At 46.9% G+C, this 21,175-nt stretch overlaps 1 protein-coding gene across 2 annotated transcripts in view; it reads right to left on the bottom strand.

The window, feature by feature from the left end:
- Nucleotides 1-15,420: 15,420 nt before the first annotated feature.
- Nucleotides 15,421-21,175, bottom strand: part of ip6k1 (inositol hexakisphosphate kinase 1) — a 59,478-nt gene continuing 53,723 nt past the window's right edge. For both annotated transcript variants that reach the window (XM_039657295.2, XM_039657296.2), the window contains exons 5-6: nt 17,937-18,112; nt 15,421-15,990 (exon numbers count right to left, since the gene is read on the bottom strand). In XM_039657295.2, coding sequence (XP_039513229.1) covers nt 15,538-15,990; nt 17,937-18,112 — 629 coding nt within the window. In that variant the 3' untranslated portion in view covers nt 15,421-15,537. The remainder of the gene's footprint in view (nt 15,991-17,936; nt 18,113-21,175) is intronic.

The raw sequence follows: 21,175 nt of genomic DNA, 5'->3' as shown, positions 1-21,175 counted from the left end.
TTCTTTCTTTTTTTTTTTTTTAACCCAAGCCTGTAGCAAAATAACAAGCATTTTTTAAGGGGTGATAAAAAGTGTCAAACCGTTACATAAAGAATTGAACAGAATAAGGTGGCCTTAAAGGCAGGTAAGTTTGAGAGACTAGCAGAAAACTGTTGGATTTTGAAAGTAGGCCTATCCAACAGGATACTTGGATCCAGATACCTAAATCAAAATCTACCCATCTCCGCCCCTTAGATCTGGATCCAACTCTGCCCCCTGGATCTGGTGTACTGCAATGAGAGCCATCCTGATTTTCCTCCATAATAGCAACATGTTGGCTCAAGCCCTGTACGGACGAGAGGTGTTCAGGCTCTTCTTCTCTCTCTTCTGTGCTGTTCGTTAGGGCTCGGACCCCACTGGAACATTTTCTAACATTTTTTATCTTATTTTTTTCAACAAATGTTTAAGTTAACTCAAATCTCAGAGTTTATTACAGTTTTCTTAAATACAATTGCTAGGACAGATTTCTAAATATTTAGGTCACTTTTCAAAACCCTTCCCTCAGTTCTCCGATCCAACTTTCAGCGTCACCGCAGTTAATTCCACATTCATAACGCTGCTAACGCACTAAAACTTCCAGAACACGTCAGTCATGTCTCAGATCAACTCATTCTCCAGCACACTAAAGCTTTCACCCAACAAACACACTTTGCCCTCATAAAACAAAAAACATAGGTTGTGTCTGAATTAAAAACAATGTTTTCTTCTGTAAAGTTTCTTTACACACACTGATACTCTCTGCTGTTTATAATTCACTGCAGTTTATGTTACATGGTCCATGTTTACCACAAAATGATTACCAAGTTTCATCTTTTGTAGATGTCAATAAACCTTAAATTTGAGTATGTGTATTTAATTTTTTATATCTGGAAAATCAACATAGTATTACTGTAGAAATTCAGCAAATTGCTAATTTATTCGGTTTCAATTTTTTAACATTTTCATTTAATGAATGGTTTTAAAATAACATTAAAATTTTTTCACATTTTTACAACAGACATTAGTGATAATTAAAATAACATTAACTAGTGCAAGTTGATTCAACCTGCTTTTTTGAGTTAGAAAAACATTCAACTTTCAGCCTATAGTTTGAGGAGAAAGAAACATTTGGACAATTTACAAAAATGTGGTTATTTCTACATAAAAAAATAAGTTGAAATGTCTTTCTGCGTGGCTGAAGAAAGAGGGCGCCACTAGCGCTAGCGGATGCATCGCTGTGACTAGATACCATAAAATATCAACTCTTGGTTTCCACCTTCTTTTACTGTCTATGGTTTCCACAGCCAAACGCAGACGCAGATATACTGCCGCTAAACCGAGCATCTGACAGCTGTTAATGCGGTCAGATAAATCCCATCACATAACCACGATAAGCTCTTTCACCTATATCATCATATAGAGACTCTGTCTGTTCCCCGAATTAGGAAATACAAAAAACTCCCAAACCCATTTAAATATAAAAATGTAACTGATGTTCAACAAATAAAAAACATATATAATACGGATGAACAAATGATAAACTTCAAGCCTGAAATATCCTGAATATTTGATCCCTTTCAAAAGCACTAATTGTTAATGATATGATTTCAGATTATAACCTATGTATTCGCTGCAGATAAAGTCCTAAATGTTAGCGATTTTAATATACTAAAGACTAAAGAGCGATTTTAAATTACGAAAAAGATGCACTGATTGGCATTTAAAGACGTGTCAGGACCTACTCATTGTCATAACGTTAACGATATAGCAGTGTAAAAACTGAACACAGGGGCTTTCATCCAAGATTTAATAAGCATTAACTGGTCCAGATTTCAAATAATTCCTTATGTTGAAGACTTCTTACAGTAAAGTCATGATAAACACCTTGGACATCATCTACCTCAGATTGACGGTGATTTAATACATTTATTTAAACTACGAGATAAAGCCTGGGTCAGATACCGCATGACAAAGGAAATTTAATTTCTTATATTCAGACTGATTGGTCTAAATGTAAGAAATTAAGAAATGCCTGTAAAACTAAACAAGTAATGCAAAATCAAATTACTTTAAACACTCTTTATCAGACATCAAAAACCCTAAACAATTCTGGAAGAGACTTAATTCTCAAAGCCAGTACAAGTCCTCCTTCCAAACGTAAACAATAACATTATCACTGACCCTATCTCAATGGCCAATGATCTAATGAACGTATGTTTCGAAGGCGTGGGACGACCATCGGCCTAGCATTTTAATTTTGGTGATTGGAAAGGCACCGATTCAGAAGGAATGTGAAGAAAACGTCTCGGGTTATGACTATAACCCTTGTTCCCTGAGAAGGGAACGAGACACTGCGTCGATAAAATCGACTCTTTGGGGACGCTCCCTAAGCGTGCGCCTCTGAAGTATGAATGAAACTAATCCAATCCTGATTGGTGTTGCGTCGTGACGTAACATGTGACGGCATACCCGGAAGTATAAAAGTGACGCTGTCACAACACACACTAGCCTCGCGATGAAGCAAGACGCTCAAGGGTCTGAAAAGGGGGCGTGGCAACACGACGCAGTGTCTCGTTCCCTTCTCAGGGAACAAGGGTTATAGTCATAACCCGAGACGTTCCCTATCGAGGGAACTCAACACTGCGTCGATAAAATCGACTCTTTGGGGAACGAGTACCAACTAGGCCACGCACCGAACAGACCCGCCCAAGAGAGAAACTGATTAGGCACTCAGCAAGGGCCGAGTACGTGTGCACCGGGCGTACTGGGAAGGCTGAGACTGTAAAACCTGATGAAAGTATGCGGGGTAGCCCAGCCGGCTGCCTCACAAATCTCCTGCAGAGGTACTCCCGACAGAAGGGCCCTAGAGGAAGCCATGCCTCTAGTCGAGTGAGCCCTTAAGGCCAAAGGTGAAGGAACCCCACGCACCTTGTAAGCCTCAGTAATAGCCTGGACAATCCAGTTACTTATAGTTTGTTTGGTCGCCGGGAGCCCCCTCTTAGGTGACCCAAAGCATACTAACAACTGGTCAGATCTTCTCCAAGAAGCAGACTTTTCCAAGTATACACTCAAAGCTCTGACGGGGCAGAGCAAGTGAAGCCTCTCTTCTCCCGCCGACACATGAGGTGGAGGATGGAATGCCTGAAGGACTACAGAGCGAGCCGTACTCGAAGGAACTTTAGGCACGTAGCCCGGACTCGGGTGCAAAAAGGCCTTTACTTTGCCAGGGGCAAACTCCAAGCAAGCTGGCGTTACCGCCAGGGCCTGGAGATCTCCCACCCTCTTAAGAGAGGTAATCGCTAAGAGAAAGACCATTTTCAACGTTAAGTCCTTAGGCGAAGCCGACTCTAAAGGTTCGAAGGGAGCGAGGGACAACCCTTCCAGAACTATTGCCAGATCCCAGGCAGGCACCCTGGACCTGATCGCCGGCCTCATCCTCCAAGCACCACGGAGAAACCTAATGACCAACTGGTGCCTCCCCAGAGGTCCACCATCTACTGGCGCGTGGAAAGCCGAAACGGCAGCCACGTACACTTTAAGAGTGGACGGGGAGAGACCCGCAGAGAAACGATCCTGAAGGAATTCCAGAACTGAAGCCACTGGGCAGTTTACTGGATCCAACCTTCGTTCTCCACACCAAGTGTGAAACACCTTCCACTTGAGGCCATATAATCTCCTGGTAGATGGGGCCCTAGAGCTAAGTATGGTTTCAACCACCTCAGCTGATAAGCCAGCATTTAGGTACTGAACCCCCTCAGAGGCCAGACCCACAGCTTCCACAACTCTGGGCGAGGGTGGAAGATTGTGCCCTCCGCCTGAGACAATAGATCCCTCCTCAGAGGAATCGGCCATGGCGGAGCTATGAGGAGTGATATTATATCCGAGAACCATACTCGTGTCGGCCATCTCGGGGCAACCAGAAGTAGACTGATGCCCTCTTGACGGACCCTCTCCAGGACCCCTGGGAGCAGAGCGATCGGGGGGAAAGCATACAGGCGAAGCCTCGGCCAAGCCTGTACCATGGCATCCAACCCCAGTGGGGCTGGATGTGAGAGGGAGAACCAAAGTGGACAGTGGGACGTCTCTCGAGACGCAAACAGATCCACTTCCATCGGTCCGAACCTCTCCCATATCGACTTCACCACATCCGGATGAAGTCTCCATTCCCCGGGCCTCAGCCCCTGCCTCGACAGGATGTCTGCTCCCCGATTCTGAACCCCTGGGATATACATTGCCCTTATTGACAATATCTTTCCCTGGGACCAAAGGATAATCTGATGCGCCAGTTTGCACAGAGGGCGCGATCTGAGTCCCCCCTGTCGGTTCAGATAGGCCACCACTGACGTATTGTCTGTCCGTATAAGGACGTGGCGACCCTCGATGTCTGGGAGGAAGCTCCTCAAAGCCTTGAATACCGCCATCATCTCCAGGCAATTTATATGCCAAGTGCGATGATGGTCCTGCCACAGACCCCTGGTAAAGCGGCCGTCCATGACCGCGCCCCAGCCCGTAAGGGAGGCGTCTGTCGAAACGGTTTCCCGGCGACATGACACCCCCAACACTGGCCCTTGGGATAGGAACCAAGGCTTCTTCCATATTTGCAGAGACTGAAGGCACTTGCGCGTTACTCTGATCATACGGAACGGATTTCCTTTGGGTGAGAACCCCTTGGTCTTCAACCACCACTGGAGGGGCCTCATGTGAAGGAGGCCCAGAGGAATAATGTTGGATGCCGCTGCCATGAGGCCCAGCATCCTTTGAAAGTGTTTCACAGTGACGGCCTGACCTAGCCTCACCCTGGACACCATCGCCAGAATTGACTCGATACGTGCGGGAGACATACGTGCCTGCATTGTAATCGAGTTCCACACGACTCCCAAAAAGGTCGTGCCCTGGGACGGTTCTAGCACACTCTTCTTCAAATTGAGTCTTAACCCCAATTTTTGAATATGGCCAAGAACGACATCTCGATGCCGAACTGCCATCTCCCGAGACTGGGCCAAAATAAGCCAGTCGTCGAGATAATTCAATACGCGAATCCCCTGAAGTCTCAGTGGAGCAAGGGCCACGTCCATACACTTGGTAAATGTGCGGGGAGAGAGTGCTAGGCCGAACGGAAGAACCCGATATTGGTATGCTTCGCCCCCGAAAGCGAACCTCAGGTATCTCCTGTGACAAGGAAGGATGGAGATGTGAAAATAGGCGTCTTTCAGATCTATCGTGACAAACCAGTCCTCGGATCTGATTTGACTCACGATTGTTGGAATGGTCAACATTCTGAATTTGAACCTTCTCAGAGACCGGTTCAACACCCTGAGATCCAAAATTGGCCTTAACCCCCCATCCTTCTTTGGAACTATAAAGTACCGGCTGTAAAACCCGGACTCCCTGTCTACCGGAAGAACACGTTCTATGGCTCCTTTCGACAGCAGAGTCTGTACTTCTTGTTCCAACACCTGAGCCTGCTCTGGGACCACCGCAGTGAGCATCACCCCAGAGAACTTGGGGGGGCGGTGCGCGAACTGCAGTCTGTACCCAACTCGTATTATCTGCAGGACCCATGGAGATATGTTGGGAAGATGATACCATCCCTCTACAAAATCTGCTAAGGGTACCAGCCTCTCGAGGCTGGCCTCTGGTGTCTTTTCGCTGGAAATTGATGCGGCCCGAAGCGGTGTTAACGGCGGACCTGCATCTTTTCCTAGAGGGCCCCGTTGTGAGAACAACCTCGGTTGTCTCACTGCGGAGGGGGCAGCCCTCTGAAGTCCTGCCTTGGCTAGGACCTCTTTTCCGAAGTCCTCTTAGCCTGAATGACGTCCCTCAGGTCGCCCCTCTGGCTGGAGGACTTCGGTTTTTGGGAGCGTTCCCTCTGTTGCCAAGACCCCGGAGGGGGGGCTCTAGAGGAAACGCTCTCCTTCTGCTCTGCCCTGTGGGAGGAGCTGGCTGATGGCTGGGGCTGATTGCTTTGCCCCCCCCTACTAGATTTGGCCTTCGCTTTCCGGGGGAGGTACTGCTGGAACGCCGCAGATTGTTTTCTCGACTCCTGAAACCTGTCGACAACCGAATTAACGGCGTCGCCGAACAGGCCAGAAGCCGAAAGCGGCGCATCCAGCAGGAAGGACCTATCCTTTTCTTTAATACCGGATAAGTTCAGCCACAGATGCCTCTCCGTGGCCACCATGGCCGCCATAGAGCGGCCAATAGCGCTGGCCGCTTCCCTAGTGGCCCGGAGAGACAAATCTGCGGCCTTCCTCAACTCCGCGACATCTTCAGGAGTAGGCCCCTCCCCCTCATCCAAATCTTTCAGGAGGTCGGCCTGGTATGCCTGCAAAATCGCCATTGAGTGCAGACACGAACCAGCCCGACCCGCCGCCATGTAAGCCCTGCCCACCAATGCAGATGTCTCTCTGCAGGGCTTACTAGGCAACACCGGGGTCTTTAGGGAAGACGCCGATTCGGGAGAGAGATAGCTCGCTAAAGCCTCCTCCACCTTCGGCATCTTCCCATATCCCATATCTCGAGCCCCCATAACATTGCTGTAATCTATTACATTGGGACTCGAAATACGGGACGAATGCGGTCTTTCCCACGTTCTCGAGATCTCTTTATGGAGATCAGGGAAAAACGGCAGACCCCGGCGGTGAGGCTGTGACCTGCGCTGCAGGTAACGCTCGTCCATTTTACTGGTGACTTGCGTTTCCTGCTCATGTTGTGGCCAGCTGATGTTTAGTCTGGCCACAGCGCGTGTCACAACCTCCACCAGCTCCTCATAACCCAGGCCGCGTGATGGTGTGCTGAGATCACGGTCGTCCGCATCGATGCTGAGCACGTCCCCTTCCTCAGAAGTAGACAGCTCAAGCACCGGGACCTGATCGCGGGTAGGAGAAACCGCAGCGCGGGCTCCCACACCACTCTCAGAGGCTGCGGGACCAGCCGATGGCGAGCGAGAAAATGCCTCAGCATTCTCACTCTCCTCCGCCAGATCCCGCTGCGAACCCCAGGATCTCAGTCGCCGCATCGCCTCGACATATGCGGGACCGGAACCCTGGGGAACGCGAGCCTGACCGTGCTCGTCAAAGCACGCCAGCCGGGAGCGCAGCACTCTAATAGGCAAAGCCTCACACATTTCACAAGCAGCCCCCTCGAGAGCTGCCCGTGCGTGCTGCACTCCCAAACAATACACACATAGAGAGTGTGCGTCCCCACCCGTGATGAAACGAGGGCAGGGATGCACACACCTCTTGAATTGTTCACTGGCCATACTTTCTTTCAATAATAAGACAAACAACACCAAATAAGACAGACAGTTTCAACATAAAGCGCTTGCTGAAGAGCGAAAGCTAGTGTGTGTTGTGACAGCGTCACTTTTATACTTCCGGGTATGCCGTCACATGTTACGTCACGACGCAACACCAATCAGGATTGGATTAGTTTCATTCATACTTCAGAGGCGCACGCTTAGGGAGCGTCCCCAAAGAGTCGATTTTATCGACGCAGTGTTGAATTCCCTCGATAGGGAACTGTTTGGTTGGGATGCCGGAGCTGTTGAGGATGGATTTGAGGTTCCTTTGAAACCAATGTCTGGAGGCCGGGAGGTTATCACCATCGATGAAGAGAGGATCGAGAGAAGAGGTGATTTGGGATTTCCTCTGGTGGAGAAAAAAGTGTAAAGAGGACTGGTACGGTTGGATAGGGGTTGGCAAATTGAAGATGAAAATCTAATGACCATGTTTCAATTCACCGGTTTTGCTTCGTTTGATGTTGAAATGTATGGTGTTGCAGTTTATTATTTGGAGGTCAGAGAACGTGGAATGGATGGAGATGACTGATAGGGAATGGAGATGACTGATAGGGTGTGGAGATGACTGATAGGGTATGGAAAAGACTGAGGGGATGGAGATGACTGAGGGGATGGAGATGACTGATAGGGTATGGAGATGACTGATAGGGTATGGAGATGACTGAGGGGAATGGAGATGACTGAGGGGATGGAGATAACTGATGGCATGGAGATGACTGATAGGGTATGGAGATCACTGATAGGGTGTGGAGATGACTGATAGGGTATGGAGATGACTGAGGGGATGGAGATGACTGATAGGGTATGGAGATTACGGATAGGGTGTGGAGATGACTGATAGGATATGGAGATGATTGAGGGGATGGAGATGATTGAGGGGATGGAGATGACTGATAGGGTATGGAGATGACTGAAGGGATGGAGATGACTGATAGGGTATGGAGATGACTGAGGGTATGGAGATGACTGATAGGGTATGGAGATGATTGATAGGGTATGGAGATGACTGAGGGGAAGGAGATGACTGAGGGGATGGAGATGACTGAGGGGATGGAGATGACTGATAGGGTATGGAGATGACTGAAGGGATGGAGATGACTGATAGGGTATGGAGATGACTGATAGGGTGTGGAGATGATTGGGTATGGAGATGACTGAGGGGATGGAGATGACTGAGGGGATGGAGATGACTGATAGGGTATGGAGATGACTGAAGGGATGGAGATGACTGAGGGGATGGAGATGACTGAAGGGATGGAGATGACTGATAGGGTATGGAGATGATTGATAGGGTGTGGAGATGATTGGGTATGGAGATGACTGAGGGGATGGAGATGACTGAGGGGATGGAGATGATTGATAGGGTATGGAGATGACTGAGGGGAAGGAGATGACTGAGGGGATGGAGATGACTGAGGGGATGGAGATGACTGATAGGGTATGGAGATGACATGGTATGGAGATGACTGATAGGGTATGGAGGTGACATGGTATGGAGATGACTGAGGGGATGGAGATGACTGATAGGGTATGGAGATGACTGAGGGGATGGAGATGACTGATAGGGTATGGAGATGACTCAGGGGATGGAGAGGACTGATAGGCTATGGAGATGACTGATAGGCTATGGAGATGACTGATAGGGTATGGAGATGACTGAGGGGATGGAGATGACTGATAGGATGGAGATGACTGATAGGGTATGGACATGACTGAGGTGTATTAGTTAGCTTAGGAGGCCAGGTTGAGGCAAACCAACGTCCTCTGTAGAAACCTCCAAAGCCTTTGGAGGGGGCAGCATCAGTGAACAGGGTGATGTAGGCTATGGAGATGACTGATAGGCTATGGAGATGACTGATAGGGTATGGAGATGACTGAGGGGATGGAGATGACTGATGGGATGGAGATGACTGATAGGGTATGGAGATGACTGAGGGGATGGAGATGACTGATAGGGTATGGAGATGACTCAGGGGATGGAGAGGACTGATAGGCTATGGAGATGACTGATAGGCTATGGAGATGACTGATAGGGTATGGAGATGACTGAGGGGATGGAGATGACTGATAGGATGGAGATGACTGATAGGGTATGGACATGACTGAGGTGTATTAGTTAGCTAAGGAGGCCAGGTTGAGGCAAACCAACGTCCTCTGTAGAAACCTCCAAAGCCTTTGGAGGGGGCAGCATCAGTGAACAGGGTGATGTAGGCTATGGAGATGACTGATAGGCTATGGAGATGACTGATAGGGTATGGAGATGACTGAGGGGATGGAGATGACTGATGGGATGGAGATGACTGATAGGGTATGGAGATGACTGAGGGGATGGAGATGACTGATAGGGTATGGAGATGACTCAGGGGATGGAGAGGACTGATAGGCTATGGAGATGACTGATAGGCTATGGAGATGACTGATAGGGTATGGAGATGACTGAGGGGATGGAGATGACTGATAGGATGGAGATGACTGATAGGGTATGGACATGACTGAGGTGTATTAGTTAGCTTAGGAGGCCAGGTTGAGGCAAACCAACGTCCTCTGTAGAAACCTCCAAAGCCTTTGGAGGGGGCAGCATCAGTGAACAGGGTGATGTAGGCTATGGAGATGACTGATAGGCTATGGAGATGACTGATAGGGTATGGAGATGACTGAGGGGATGGAGATGACTGATGGGATGGAGATGACTGATAGGGTATGGAGATGACTGAGGTGTATTAGTTAGCTTAGGAGGCCAGGTTGAGGCAAACCAACGTCCTCTGTAGAAACCTCCAAAGCCTTTGGAGGGGGCAGCATCAGTGAACAGGGTGATGTCGCAAGGTCGGGACAAAAAGTCGTTGTAGAAGAAGGTAATCCCGTTCCATTGTTTGAGGAATGAGATCCATAATTTCAGGTCTGCCCTACATGGTTGGCTTGGTGAAATTATGTCTTCTAAACCAGATGTTGAGGTAGCGAAAGTTAGCAGATGGGAAATGAAAGGCCGGCTTGGGGAAAGCGCATTGCATAGTTTAGGTGGCCTAGAAGAGAAAGCAGATTGCGCTTGCTGTAGTGGTTAGCTTCCAGCAAATTTGATGCGATTGTGATTATGCAATCTATTTTTTCTTTGGGGAGAGAAGCTTGGAATTTGACAGAGTCTAGGAGGATTCCAAGAAATTCCAATGACGTAGAAGGGCTTTTGGGTTTTTTTTTTTTTCGAGAGGGGAACTCCTAGTTTGGAAAACAGTGTTAGCTTTACAGTGAATCCATATTCATTCCATATGGTGGCGTGACTCCCCTTCTGTCCGGCGTTGACGGCTGCAGTGTACTTGGCGTGTCAGCACACACGACGGTGTGGTCTCCCTAGTGGACCAGCACGACAACCGTCTGGATTGAGCCGAGTAGGAGTAGGGGACATCTCTAGGGTCTTCAAGCAGGCACCTTCCGTCATCAGTGTTTCATCGACTAGTCCACGACACCTCAAGAGGGCTCGACAGTGACTCTGGCGTCCCTGAGTCACCCCCCTCCGTTCCCCACTCAACTCAGCCCAGGTTACTGACTAGATAGGGCCCTATGTAGACCTCTACATTCCTCCTGCTGCTGAGACCCAACCACAATCTCGCACAACCCAACCATACGCGCCAACCCGTTTGACTAAGGCTGTCAAGCCCCACTGGTGCGTTATAAAGCAGTTTCAGTGGCAACGGTTCCGTATGGCATACCACCTACCGCAAAACACAATATCTGGCCAACCACCGCCATTCAAACAATGTATACAGGAACGTAATGACTGTAAATACAATGCAATCTATACAAACAGACTCTTCAAGAATTCTACGAAACCGTAGTGTGGCGGCCTGTACACAGCCAGCCAGAATCTTTCTGCCAGTTGCTGATCCTCTCTGCTGCTTCAGATAAGTTCTTTACTGTGCGACGCAAGTCTTGGCCTCTGAATCCGACGTCTCTGAGGAACCGGGTTGTAGAGTGTGCCACAAAACCTCGACAACCCACTTCCACTGGAAAAACCTGTACTCTCCATCCTCGCTGTTCTGCTTCATTGGCCAGATGAGCATACAGCAGTTTCTTCCTCTCATATGCTTCATCTACTGCATCCTCCCATGGCACTGTTAACTCTATCAGCTGAACAATGCGTGCTGATCCAGACCACAAAATAATATCTGGTCTGAGGTCAGTGCTGGCAATCTCAGGTGGAAAAATAAGCCGTTGATCAAGATCAGCCAGCATCTTCCAGTCCCAAGCAGCTTCCAGTTGTCCTGGGCGAGAATTGGTGTTAACACCTTTTCTTGGTGGTTGCTCGCCTGGGTGGAGGAATATTGTCTTCTGCGTGTCATGTTTTGCAGGCGGCAACTTATTGGCCATACTACGCTTGCCTTCCCAATGCTAAAACCAAACATCGCTGTACTTGGTCATGGCGCCAAGTAAACCGACCTTGGCTAAGAGCCACCTTAAACCCTGTCAGAATGTGCCTTAATGTGGCAGGTGATGAACACAAAGGACAAGAGGGATCCTCTCCTACCCAGAGGTTTAGGTTCTGCGGTGATGGGAGAACATCATATGTCGACCTAATAAGGAAACTGATCCTACTCTCTTCCATTGACCAAAGGTCTTGCCGGCCCATCTTGCGTTGTTCCACACCCTCCCATCTCATCCACTCTCCCTGCTTGGCCAGGGAAATGGCCTTTATACACCTCATCCTCTCCTCCTGCTTTCGCACCTCGTTGACTACTTCCTCCTTTGAGCTGGTGACATTTAGGAGCTACACTAAGCCCAAACCCCCTCTTCCCTGCTGTACATGTCCCACAATATCCCCAATTTGAAGGGCAGCCTTTGCCTCTACTTCAGATTTCTTGGCTGACCACTTCCTACCAGTTTTTAACACAGGGGCTGCCTCCCTTACACATTTGTCATTTCCAGTCTGACCTTGGCACACTTTAACTACCAAAGGGATCTTTAAAGCAGATTCATGATAAAAATGTTCTTGTCCTTAGTGACCATCTGAGAATTTTACACACATCTTTAAAAAATACAATTCTTGGAAGTATTTTAGAATAGTCACTACACATATTGCAGAAAAATTAAACATTAAATATTTGAGTCGCAGTGTCAGTATGTAGTTGCCTATAACAGTTGACAAACTTTTTTTGTTGCAGTTATATCAAAATGTTGTTCAGCTTTGACACTAGCAGATACATCACACTGATAAAATATATAAACTGAAACCAATAGTTGTTTTATTGAGAAAGTATATTGTTTTTACACCTTTGTGCTGATGTGAAATGATGCGTGTTCAGCTTTTTTTTTGGTCAAATCAAAACAGCAACAAAATATTAAAGAGACAAGACAACTTTACTTAAATAAACAATTTATATCTCACATTCAAAGTTGTCATATAATTTTTTCTTAAAAAAAATACCCATCCATGCAACAACAATAAAGATAAAAGGATCTTTTTCAGGATGAGGGGTAATAATATTCTTTCTTTATATGCCAAATCTATGAATCAGTGTTCCTCTCTCTTGGTTCGGCACAAAAGAAAGGTTTAGATACACAAACCAGCTACACTTTAATCATGTTAGTAATTCTAAATGTAACTTGTGAGAGAACACATCACATCACGCATGAGGCATTTGTTGTTCAAATGTTTCCCTTCAACGATTACGGAAATGAGCTGATGTGCTGTGATGCCTCTGTTATTAAACATTAATGCACTCGATACACTCCTGGACATCCCAGTTATGGCTATTGACCAAAGTCACACGTCTAAACACAGACACATCCCTACGGCACAACTCCGCATAGATGCCATGTTGATTTATGATACACCACATGTGACCAAAGCCAATAAATGTAGGACAAGACGAACGAACGAACGAACGAACAAACAGTTATTACAGTATATTTGCTCCACTGCTACTACAGGCGGATGTGATGTCTTCTGTTTTCCCAGAAAAAGTCCATGTTTCATCAAGAGGTTGACACTATAGTGCAATAAATGATTCATCTAGACAGAGAACATGCTGAACGTGTCATTCTCACGAGGACCAACTGGGACGAATCTTGCTACATTTGCTGATGGCAAATCGTCACTGTGTATCGGTGTAGTTAAAAGACAACCCTTTAGAATGAATACAAAACAAAACCAAATGAAAAGACATGCTCTTGTAATGGTTTATAATCATTTACAGTGCAGATGTTAGTGAGCACGAACTAAAGCAAAGATACGTTTCTTAATCAGCCAATTTTCAGCAAAAAATCCAAATATGCCATATAAATGGAGAAGCAAAATAGTTTCAAATATTAAAGAATTATTTTTATAAGGATTTGCCAATGAGGTGAGAAATAAATTTGAGACTTTTTTCTGTTTTGACAGATTAAGAAAATTATGTTTTTTGCAGTGAGGTTTTCTTCTGTAATGATAACCTCGTTGCTGACAGGAACAAAGACTTTGTAACACAAGGATAATCTAAATTCAAGACTACAAATATACTATCCCAACAAAAATGTAAAAAACTGTCAAATTTAATGATTGTTCTAAATGTACAGAGTAAGATAGCTACCAAAAAAACAAAAAAAACATCACCTGACTGGTTAAATAGACAAACATAACTAAGCTGTCCATTCAACTATTGCCATAAGGCCAGATCCATCATCTAGTCATCAGAGAAGAGTGGTTTAAAACCACCAGCTCTACAATAAAGCTTTAACCAGCGACTCCATTCCCTTTAAACCCCTGGAGAAATGCAGCTCACATTCCAGCCCCAAACAGCACAAGAACATCACATTACTGCATCCAGATATATTTAAAACCAGTAAGATTGTGTTTGCATTGTGTCATTATTTTCATAATTAAAGGAGTAGTTCACTTTTAAAAAACTTTAGCTGATAATTTACTCACCACGTCATCCAAGATGTCCATGTCTTTCTTTCTTCAGTCGAAAAGAAATTAAGGTGTTTGATGAAAACATTCCAGGATTTTTCTCCATATAATGGACTTCAATGGGAACCAAACGGTTCAAGGTCCAAAAGACAGTTTCAGTGCAAACTGTTCAAAGGGCTTTAAACGATTCCAGACGATGAATAAGGGTCTTATCAAGCGAAACGATCGCTCATTTAATAAATAAATAACAAAGTTTAAGTTTTATAAGCACAAATGCTTGCCTTGCTCTGTTCTGTGATGCGCGTTCGTGACTCTCCTGTTCAAACTCGTTCATCGAAATGAACAAATCTTTTCCCGAATCAACTCGTTCATTTCGTTCGTTGAATGAACCAAATGACACAAAAAAGATTTGTTCATTTTGATAAACGAGTTTGAACAGGAGAGTCACAAACACGCATCACAGAACAGAGCAAGGCGACCTTTTGAGTTTATAAAATTTAAACTTTGTTATTTATTTTTTAAATGAGCGATCGTTTTGCTTGATAAGACCCTTATTCATCGTCTGGAATCGTTTAAATCCCTTTGAACAGTTTGTAGTTTGCACTGAAACTGTGTTTTGGACCTTGAACCGTTTGGTTCCCAATGAAGTCCATTATATGGAGAAACTCCTGGAATGTTTTCATCAAAAACCTTAATTTCTTTTCGACTGAAGAAAGAAAGACATGGACATCTTGGATGACATGGGGGTGAGTAAATTATCAGCAAAAGTTTTTTTTAAACTGAACTACTCCTTTAAGCATAATTATAATATATCAATAAATGGAAAACACAATCAGTGTTTCTGGAAGATTTAGGTAGAAAATAATGGCACAAAAATCTTAAAGGTCCTAAAATAGGCTTTGTGATTTCTTGTGAACTTTGGGTAAAATGTGACCTGGGCATTTCATCTTGTGATTCACCACACACACACACACACACTCTCAGACACGCTCTCACACACACACACACACACACACACACACTTTAAGAGAGACCCTGACAGCGGACGTGCCCTGAGCAGCTCCTGGTTCATGACTGCAGTTCTTCAGCCGGTCACATGATGGCGATGAGTCCGCGTGATGAACACACTGAAACTCGGGACATCAGAGTCAAGAACCCGCCTCCATTTCTGGTGCACATGAATCCCTTATGGCTCAAATACTAACTGAGAAACAGAAAACACACCTTTAGGTTTGCGTAATGTGCAATATTTATAAACATCGTTGCTTTTCTATGAAAATGTCAACAGTCTGGAGGGAGTAGCTTCGCATGTTGGACTGCAGCCGAAGGGCCGACCGGTTGGCTACTGGTTCTCCTCGCGGATCTGCTGCAAGATGTTGATGAGGCTCTCGAGTCCGAGCACGTATCCGCGGTCCGGGCCGTCGTGGACGGTTTGGTCATCCCGGAAACCCTTGAATGTGCTGTGGGCGAAGTCTATCATGCGCACGTCCACACTCAGTGCCCGAGGCTTGTCCTGAGAGGCCTGGCTCTCCTCCGAGGGGTCTGCGACACACTCCGGGTCCTTGCCCTCGTAGATGATGAGCAGAGAGCTGGAGTAGAAGCGGTACGAGGCCTGGCGCTCCAGCACACTCTTCAGGCTGCACAGTTTGCTCAGGATGGGCTCTAAAAGGTCCTTGCGCAGCTGCGTCCCATTGTGCATGAACTGAAAGAGTGCGTTTCGAAAGCCCTCGGTGGAGAGACCCCGGCCGTAGTACTTGTTCCGGCATAAATAGTGACCCGTGTCCATCTGGAACACCTGCAGAATGAGCACAGGAGACAAGCTTTGGTCAATGTGGAAATCATGCCTCCAGGCTTCATTATACCGTCTTCCATTGGCTTTTGCCTTCAACCACTGTGCTCTTTGGTCAGGCTGACGTTAATAAGAAAATATACTAAATGTTATTAATGAGAGAGTGCAAAAATAATCCACCTTTCCAAACCATGTCTTAAAGGGATAGTTCACTTTGAAATGAATTTTTGATATGTTTTATGTTACCTCAAGGGCATCCAAGATGTACAGTAGGTGTCTATGTTTCCGCAGTATTTTCAATTTTGATATTTTTAGGTCAAACCGTTCTTGTCTGTCAGTCATATAATGAAGGTCTATGGTCACCACCTCAAAGAGCATGCACAGAGAAGTCCAAATTAAACATGATTTAATGACTCGTAAATGTAAGTACACACTGATGGCCTAAGACGCGAAACGAGCGGTTTGTGTGAGAAAACGAACAGTGTTTATATCGTTTTTACCTCTTGTAATCAGTCACGTCCATTATACTCTGAGGCCGTGGGCGCTTCGGTCTGAGCAAGCGCTGGAAGTGATCTCTCACGTGTGTATGCCACTCATTGTTTACACAGAAATTTTGGAAGTGTTATCCTTCACTGTGAAGATCTAAACATATTTAGATACAGGAAATTGCAATGGAAGACGATTTCGATATTTAGATCTTCACAGTGAAGGGTAACACTTCTGAAATCTCTGTGTAAACAATGAGTGACGTACATGCACGAGAGATCACTTCCGGGGCTTTCCGGCGCTTGCGCAGACCGCAGCGTCCGCTCCCTCAGATCACTTCGACTTGACTGTGATTACAAGAGGTAAAAACGTATAAATACTGTTCATTTTCTCACACAAACCGCTCGTTTCGTGTCTTAGGCCATCAATGTGTACTTACATTTATGAGTCATTAAATCATGTTTAATCTGGACTTCTCTGTGCATGCTCTTTGAGGTGGTGACCATAGACCTCCATTATATGACTGACAGACAAGAACGGTTTGACCGAAAAATATCAAAATTGAAAATACTGCGGAAACAAAGACACCTACATCTTGGATGCCCTTGAGGTAAGCTAAAACATACCAAACATTAATTACATTAATTAATATTAAATAGATATATTTGGATAAACCTATATATATATAAATAAATGCAAAAAGGGTCAATATTAAAACCCGAATTAATATTGGCTTGCCTTTTAGAGGTTTGGAAGGATTTAAAGTAACACAGAGACTGCTTTAATTTAACTTAACTAGTAAGATATTTATTGAACCGCCAGATACACATATTCATCATCATGTGTAATGTAAACTTTTGTTACATCATTTATTTAAAAACACCAATGTTTCCAATAAGTCCGAAGGACAGCATTAGATGTCGCAGCTGCTCGGGTGACAGCTTTTTATTTTATTTTTCAGTTGCATTTGTCACAACCGCTCCGTGAAAATGACTAAAAACGCTGTATTATTCATGACCGGACCGGCCAGTAGACACATGCAAACACTATACGAATGTAGCCGTCATTCCCGCTCTTAAATAATATACTACATTCATATTAATACTTACGTGTGGTGGTTAACAGGGCAGAAATACGCAAACACTAAACGAGTGTTATAATGCAGGTGGAGCAGGAATCAAGGCTTCATCGGGACAGTTTCTCACACAGAGAAGAGCACACACACCACATTTTAAGATGAAGAGGTGCTGTGATAACTAATGTGCTCACTCACAGAATCAGACTCTACTGCTATTTATAAAACACATCTAACGTGACACGTGTGTCAGGTCAGAGCCGTACACACCTGCATACCACACACACACTCCTAATGTTGTGACATGTGTGTCAGGTCAGAGCCGTACACACCTGCATGCCACACACACACTCCTAATGTGATCTGTGTGTCGGGTCAGAGCCGTACGCACCTGCATGCCACACACACGCACTCCTAGCGTGGCAGACGTGCTCTGCTCGCACTTCTTCATCTGGCGGGCGGCCTTCTCCTCGGAGGCGTCGTCCCCGTGCTGCCGCGTGCCCATCTTCAGGTCCAAGATGCAGGGGCAGCTGAAGTGGTGGACCACGTTCTCCAGCAGCAGGAACTCTGGAGGAGGCTCAGGTCAAGGACACACACACGCATCTCACTGTCTGAATACTCCATGTGTGTGTGTTGAAACGGTTTAAGGCACAGCTAGCTCCAGTTTGATCGCTATTGACTGAATGCACATGCTCAAAAACATTCAGGAGCAGAGAACTTTGATTTCAAGGCTGCCTCGTGACTTTCATTAATAAAACAGCGTTGGTACTGAAAAGCTACATCATATTTCTTCACTGCTAGTCATGGATTACTTCTTATTTCACAAACTATCATAATTAGTCTGTGAAATCTTTTTGTGAAGTAAACTACAGAAGGAAAGATCTAATAACCTCATAGGCCAGACTTTCAGTTGTATCACTGGTCAAAGCCATCTAGAAGAACGTCTCTGGTTACGTATGTAACCCTAGTTCCCTGAAGGGAACGAGACGCTGCGTGTAAACGCCGTGGGAACGCCTCTGCGTGACGAGTCATGAAGCACGTATGAAATCTGTCCAATGGCGAGACGGAACGTCATAGGCGGGGTGACGTATCGACCAGGAAACTATAAAGCATCCCCGAAACACAAGCGCAACAGCTTCTGATAGGACTGAAGCAAGCGCTCACGGGCATGCTGGGAGTATGGCATAGACACGCAGCGTCTCGTTCCCTTCAGGGAACTAGGGTTACATACGTAACCAGAGACGTTCCCATTCAGGGAACTTCGAGCTGCGTGTAAACGCCGTGGGAACGCTAATACCAACGCCGCCATGCGAGCAGGTGTCCGTTGTATGAAATCAGGCACATATTTAGACGAAAGCACCTGCGCCCCTGGAGCGGAGCTACCATACCCCTGGTTGAGTGAGCCCAGACAGCCAAAGGAGAAGGCTGACCGGCGGACTCATATGCAAATGAGATGGCCTCGACCACTCACTTACTCAACCTCTGCTCAGATGCGGGACAACCTTTCTTCGGAGGTCCAAAACAAACAGATAACTGTTCAGGCTTTCTCCACAGGGCAGCTCTGTGGACATAAGCATCTAGAGCCCTCAGAGGGCAGAGCAGATTAGTTTCTCTTGGTCTGCACAATACCACGAAGAAAAAGAATTACCAATGGGTATCTCCCGTGAAAAGCTCCACTCAAAGGGACGTGGTAAGCAGATAGGCCACCACATACACCTTTAGTGTGGAGTGGGATAACCCTGTGGAGAAATGCTCCAAAGGAATTCCAGCACCGCCACACTGGGCAGTTAACTGGGTCCAACTGGTGTTCTCCCCACCAAGAGGTGAAACATTGCCACCTCAAGGCATATAATCTCCTCGTGGACGGAGCTCTGGATTGGAGGATGGTCTCCACGACCTCAGTCGAGAGACCCGATTCCATGAGCTGGGCCCCCTCAGAGGCCAAGCCACAACCTCCATAGATCTGGGCGGCATACTCGGGCCGGCCAACGCGGGGCTACTAACAGTAGAAAGACCCCGACTCGGTGAACCCTCTCCAGAACTCCTGGGAGCAGAGCAATCGGGGGAAATGCGTACAGGGGTGACCTCGGCCACTCCTGTACCATCGCATCCAACCCCAGAGGGGCTGGTGGATACAGAGAAACCACAGCATGCAGTGTCTCAGTCCCTGGATTCAAATAGGCCTACCTCGGTATGACCGAAATGACTCCATAGGAGCTCCACCACCTCGGGGTGGAGTCTCCACTCCCCGGGCCTCGGCCCCTGCCTCGACAGGATGTCTGCTCCCCGATTTAAATATCCTGGGATATATAATCGCCAAAGAAGAAGCTTCCCCTGGGCCCACAGAAGGATCTGGCGCTAGCCTGAATAATGGACATGAGCGCAGACCCCCTTGATGGTCTATAAAAAGACCCCCGATGTGCTGTCTGACCGGACAAGAACATGGTGACCCCTCAGGTCTGGGAGAAAGTCCACAGACCCCGGGCTGAGCGACCACTCATGATCGCCCCCAGCCCGTGAGGGAGGCGTATATCGTTAGCTTCTTTGGAACAATGAAGTAACGGCTGTAATACCCCAACTCTCTGTCGGGGGGAAGAACTCGTTCTATCGCCCCCTTCAGTAACAGAGCTTTCACCTCTTGTTCCATGACCAGAGCCTGCTCGGGGGATACCACTGTAGGCAAAATCCCCCGAAAACGAGGCGGACGTGACCTGAACTGGATCGCGTACCCGCGTTCGATAGTCTGCAGGACCCATCAAGATATATTTGGAAGACTTTCCCATTCTGCCAGAAATTCCACTAAGGGTACCAGTCTCTCGAGACTGGCCTCTGGAGTAATTATAGAGACAGAAACAGTGCCCTGTGACCACGCACAGGCAGGGTTTAACGACTGTTCTGTATCGCTCCTCGGAGCAAACGAGCTTCCCTCGGGAAACCACTCGCTAGGACCGTCTGCGCCCACCCTCACAGGCAGGTTCAGCAGAACGGGTCCCTGCAGACCCCCCTGGTGGTTTATGTAAGAGACCACAGACATGTTGTCTGACCGGACAAGAACATGATGATCTCTGAGGTCTGGGAGAAAGTGTTTCAGAGCCTGAAACACCGCCATCATCTCTAGACAATTTATATGCCATCGGAGATGATGGTCTTGCCACAACCCGCGGGCCGAGCGACCACTCATGATCGCTCCCCAGCCCGTGAGAGAGGCATCCGTCGTCACCGTTACCCGGCGACACGGGGCTCCCAGCGCAGGTCCCAGGGACAGGAACCAAGGTTCTTTCCACATAGCCAGGGCACGGAGACCACGTCGCGTGACCTTGATCTTGCGGAGCGGCTTTCCCCTCGGGGAGAACCCCTTGGTCCTGAGCCACCACTGTAGTGGTCTCATGTACAGCAGGCCGCACGGTAACACGTTGGATGCTGCTGCCATCAGACCCAGAATTCTCTGGAATTCCTTTACAGTGAGTGACTGGCCTAGCTTCACTTGCTTGACAGTCGAGATAATCGAGGCTATACAAGCCGGCGACAGACGTGCCTGCATCGTCGTCGAATCCCATACCACGCCTAGAAAAGTGGTCCGCTGAACTGGCGAAAGCACACTCTTCTTAGCGTTGAGTCTCAACCCCAACC

This window comes from Pimephales promelas, chromosome 2, assembly GCF_988280905.1.
Source record: "Pimephales promelas chromosome 2, fPimPro1.hap1.1, whole genome shotgun sequence".
Classification (NCBI taxonomy): domain Eukaryota; kingdom Metazoa; phylum Chordata; class Actinopteri; order Cypriniformes; family Leuciscidae; genus Pimephales; species Pimephales promelas.
Note: the sequence above shows the minus strand (reverse complement) of the source record. Positions and strands in the feature narration are given on the sequence as shown.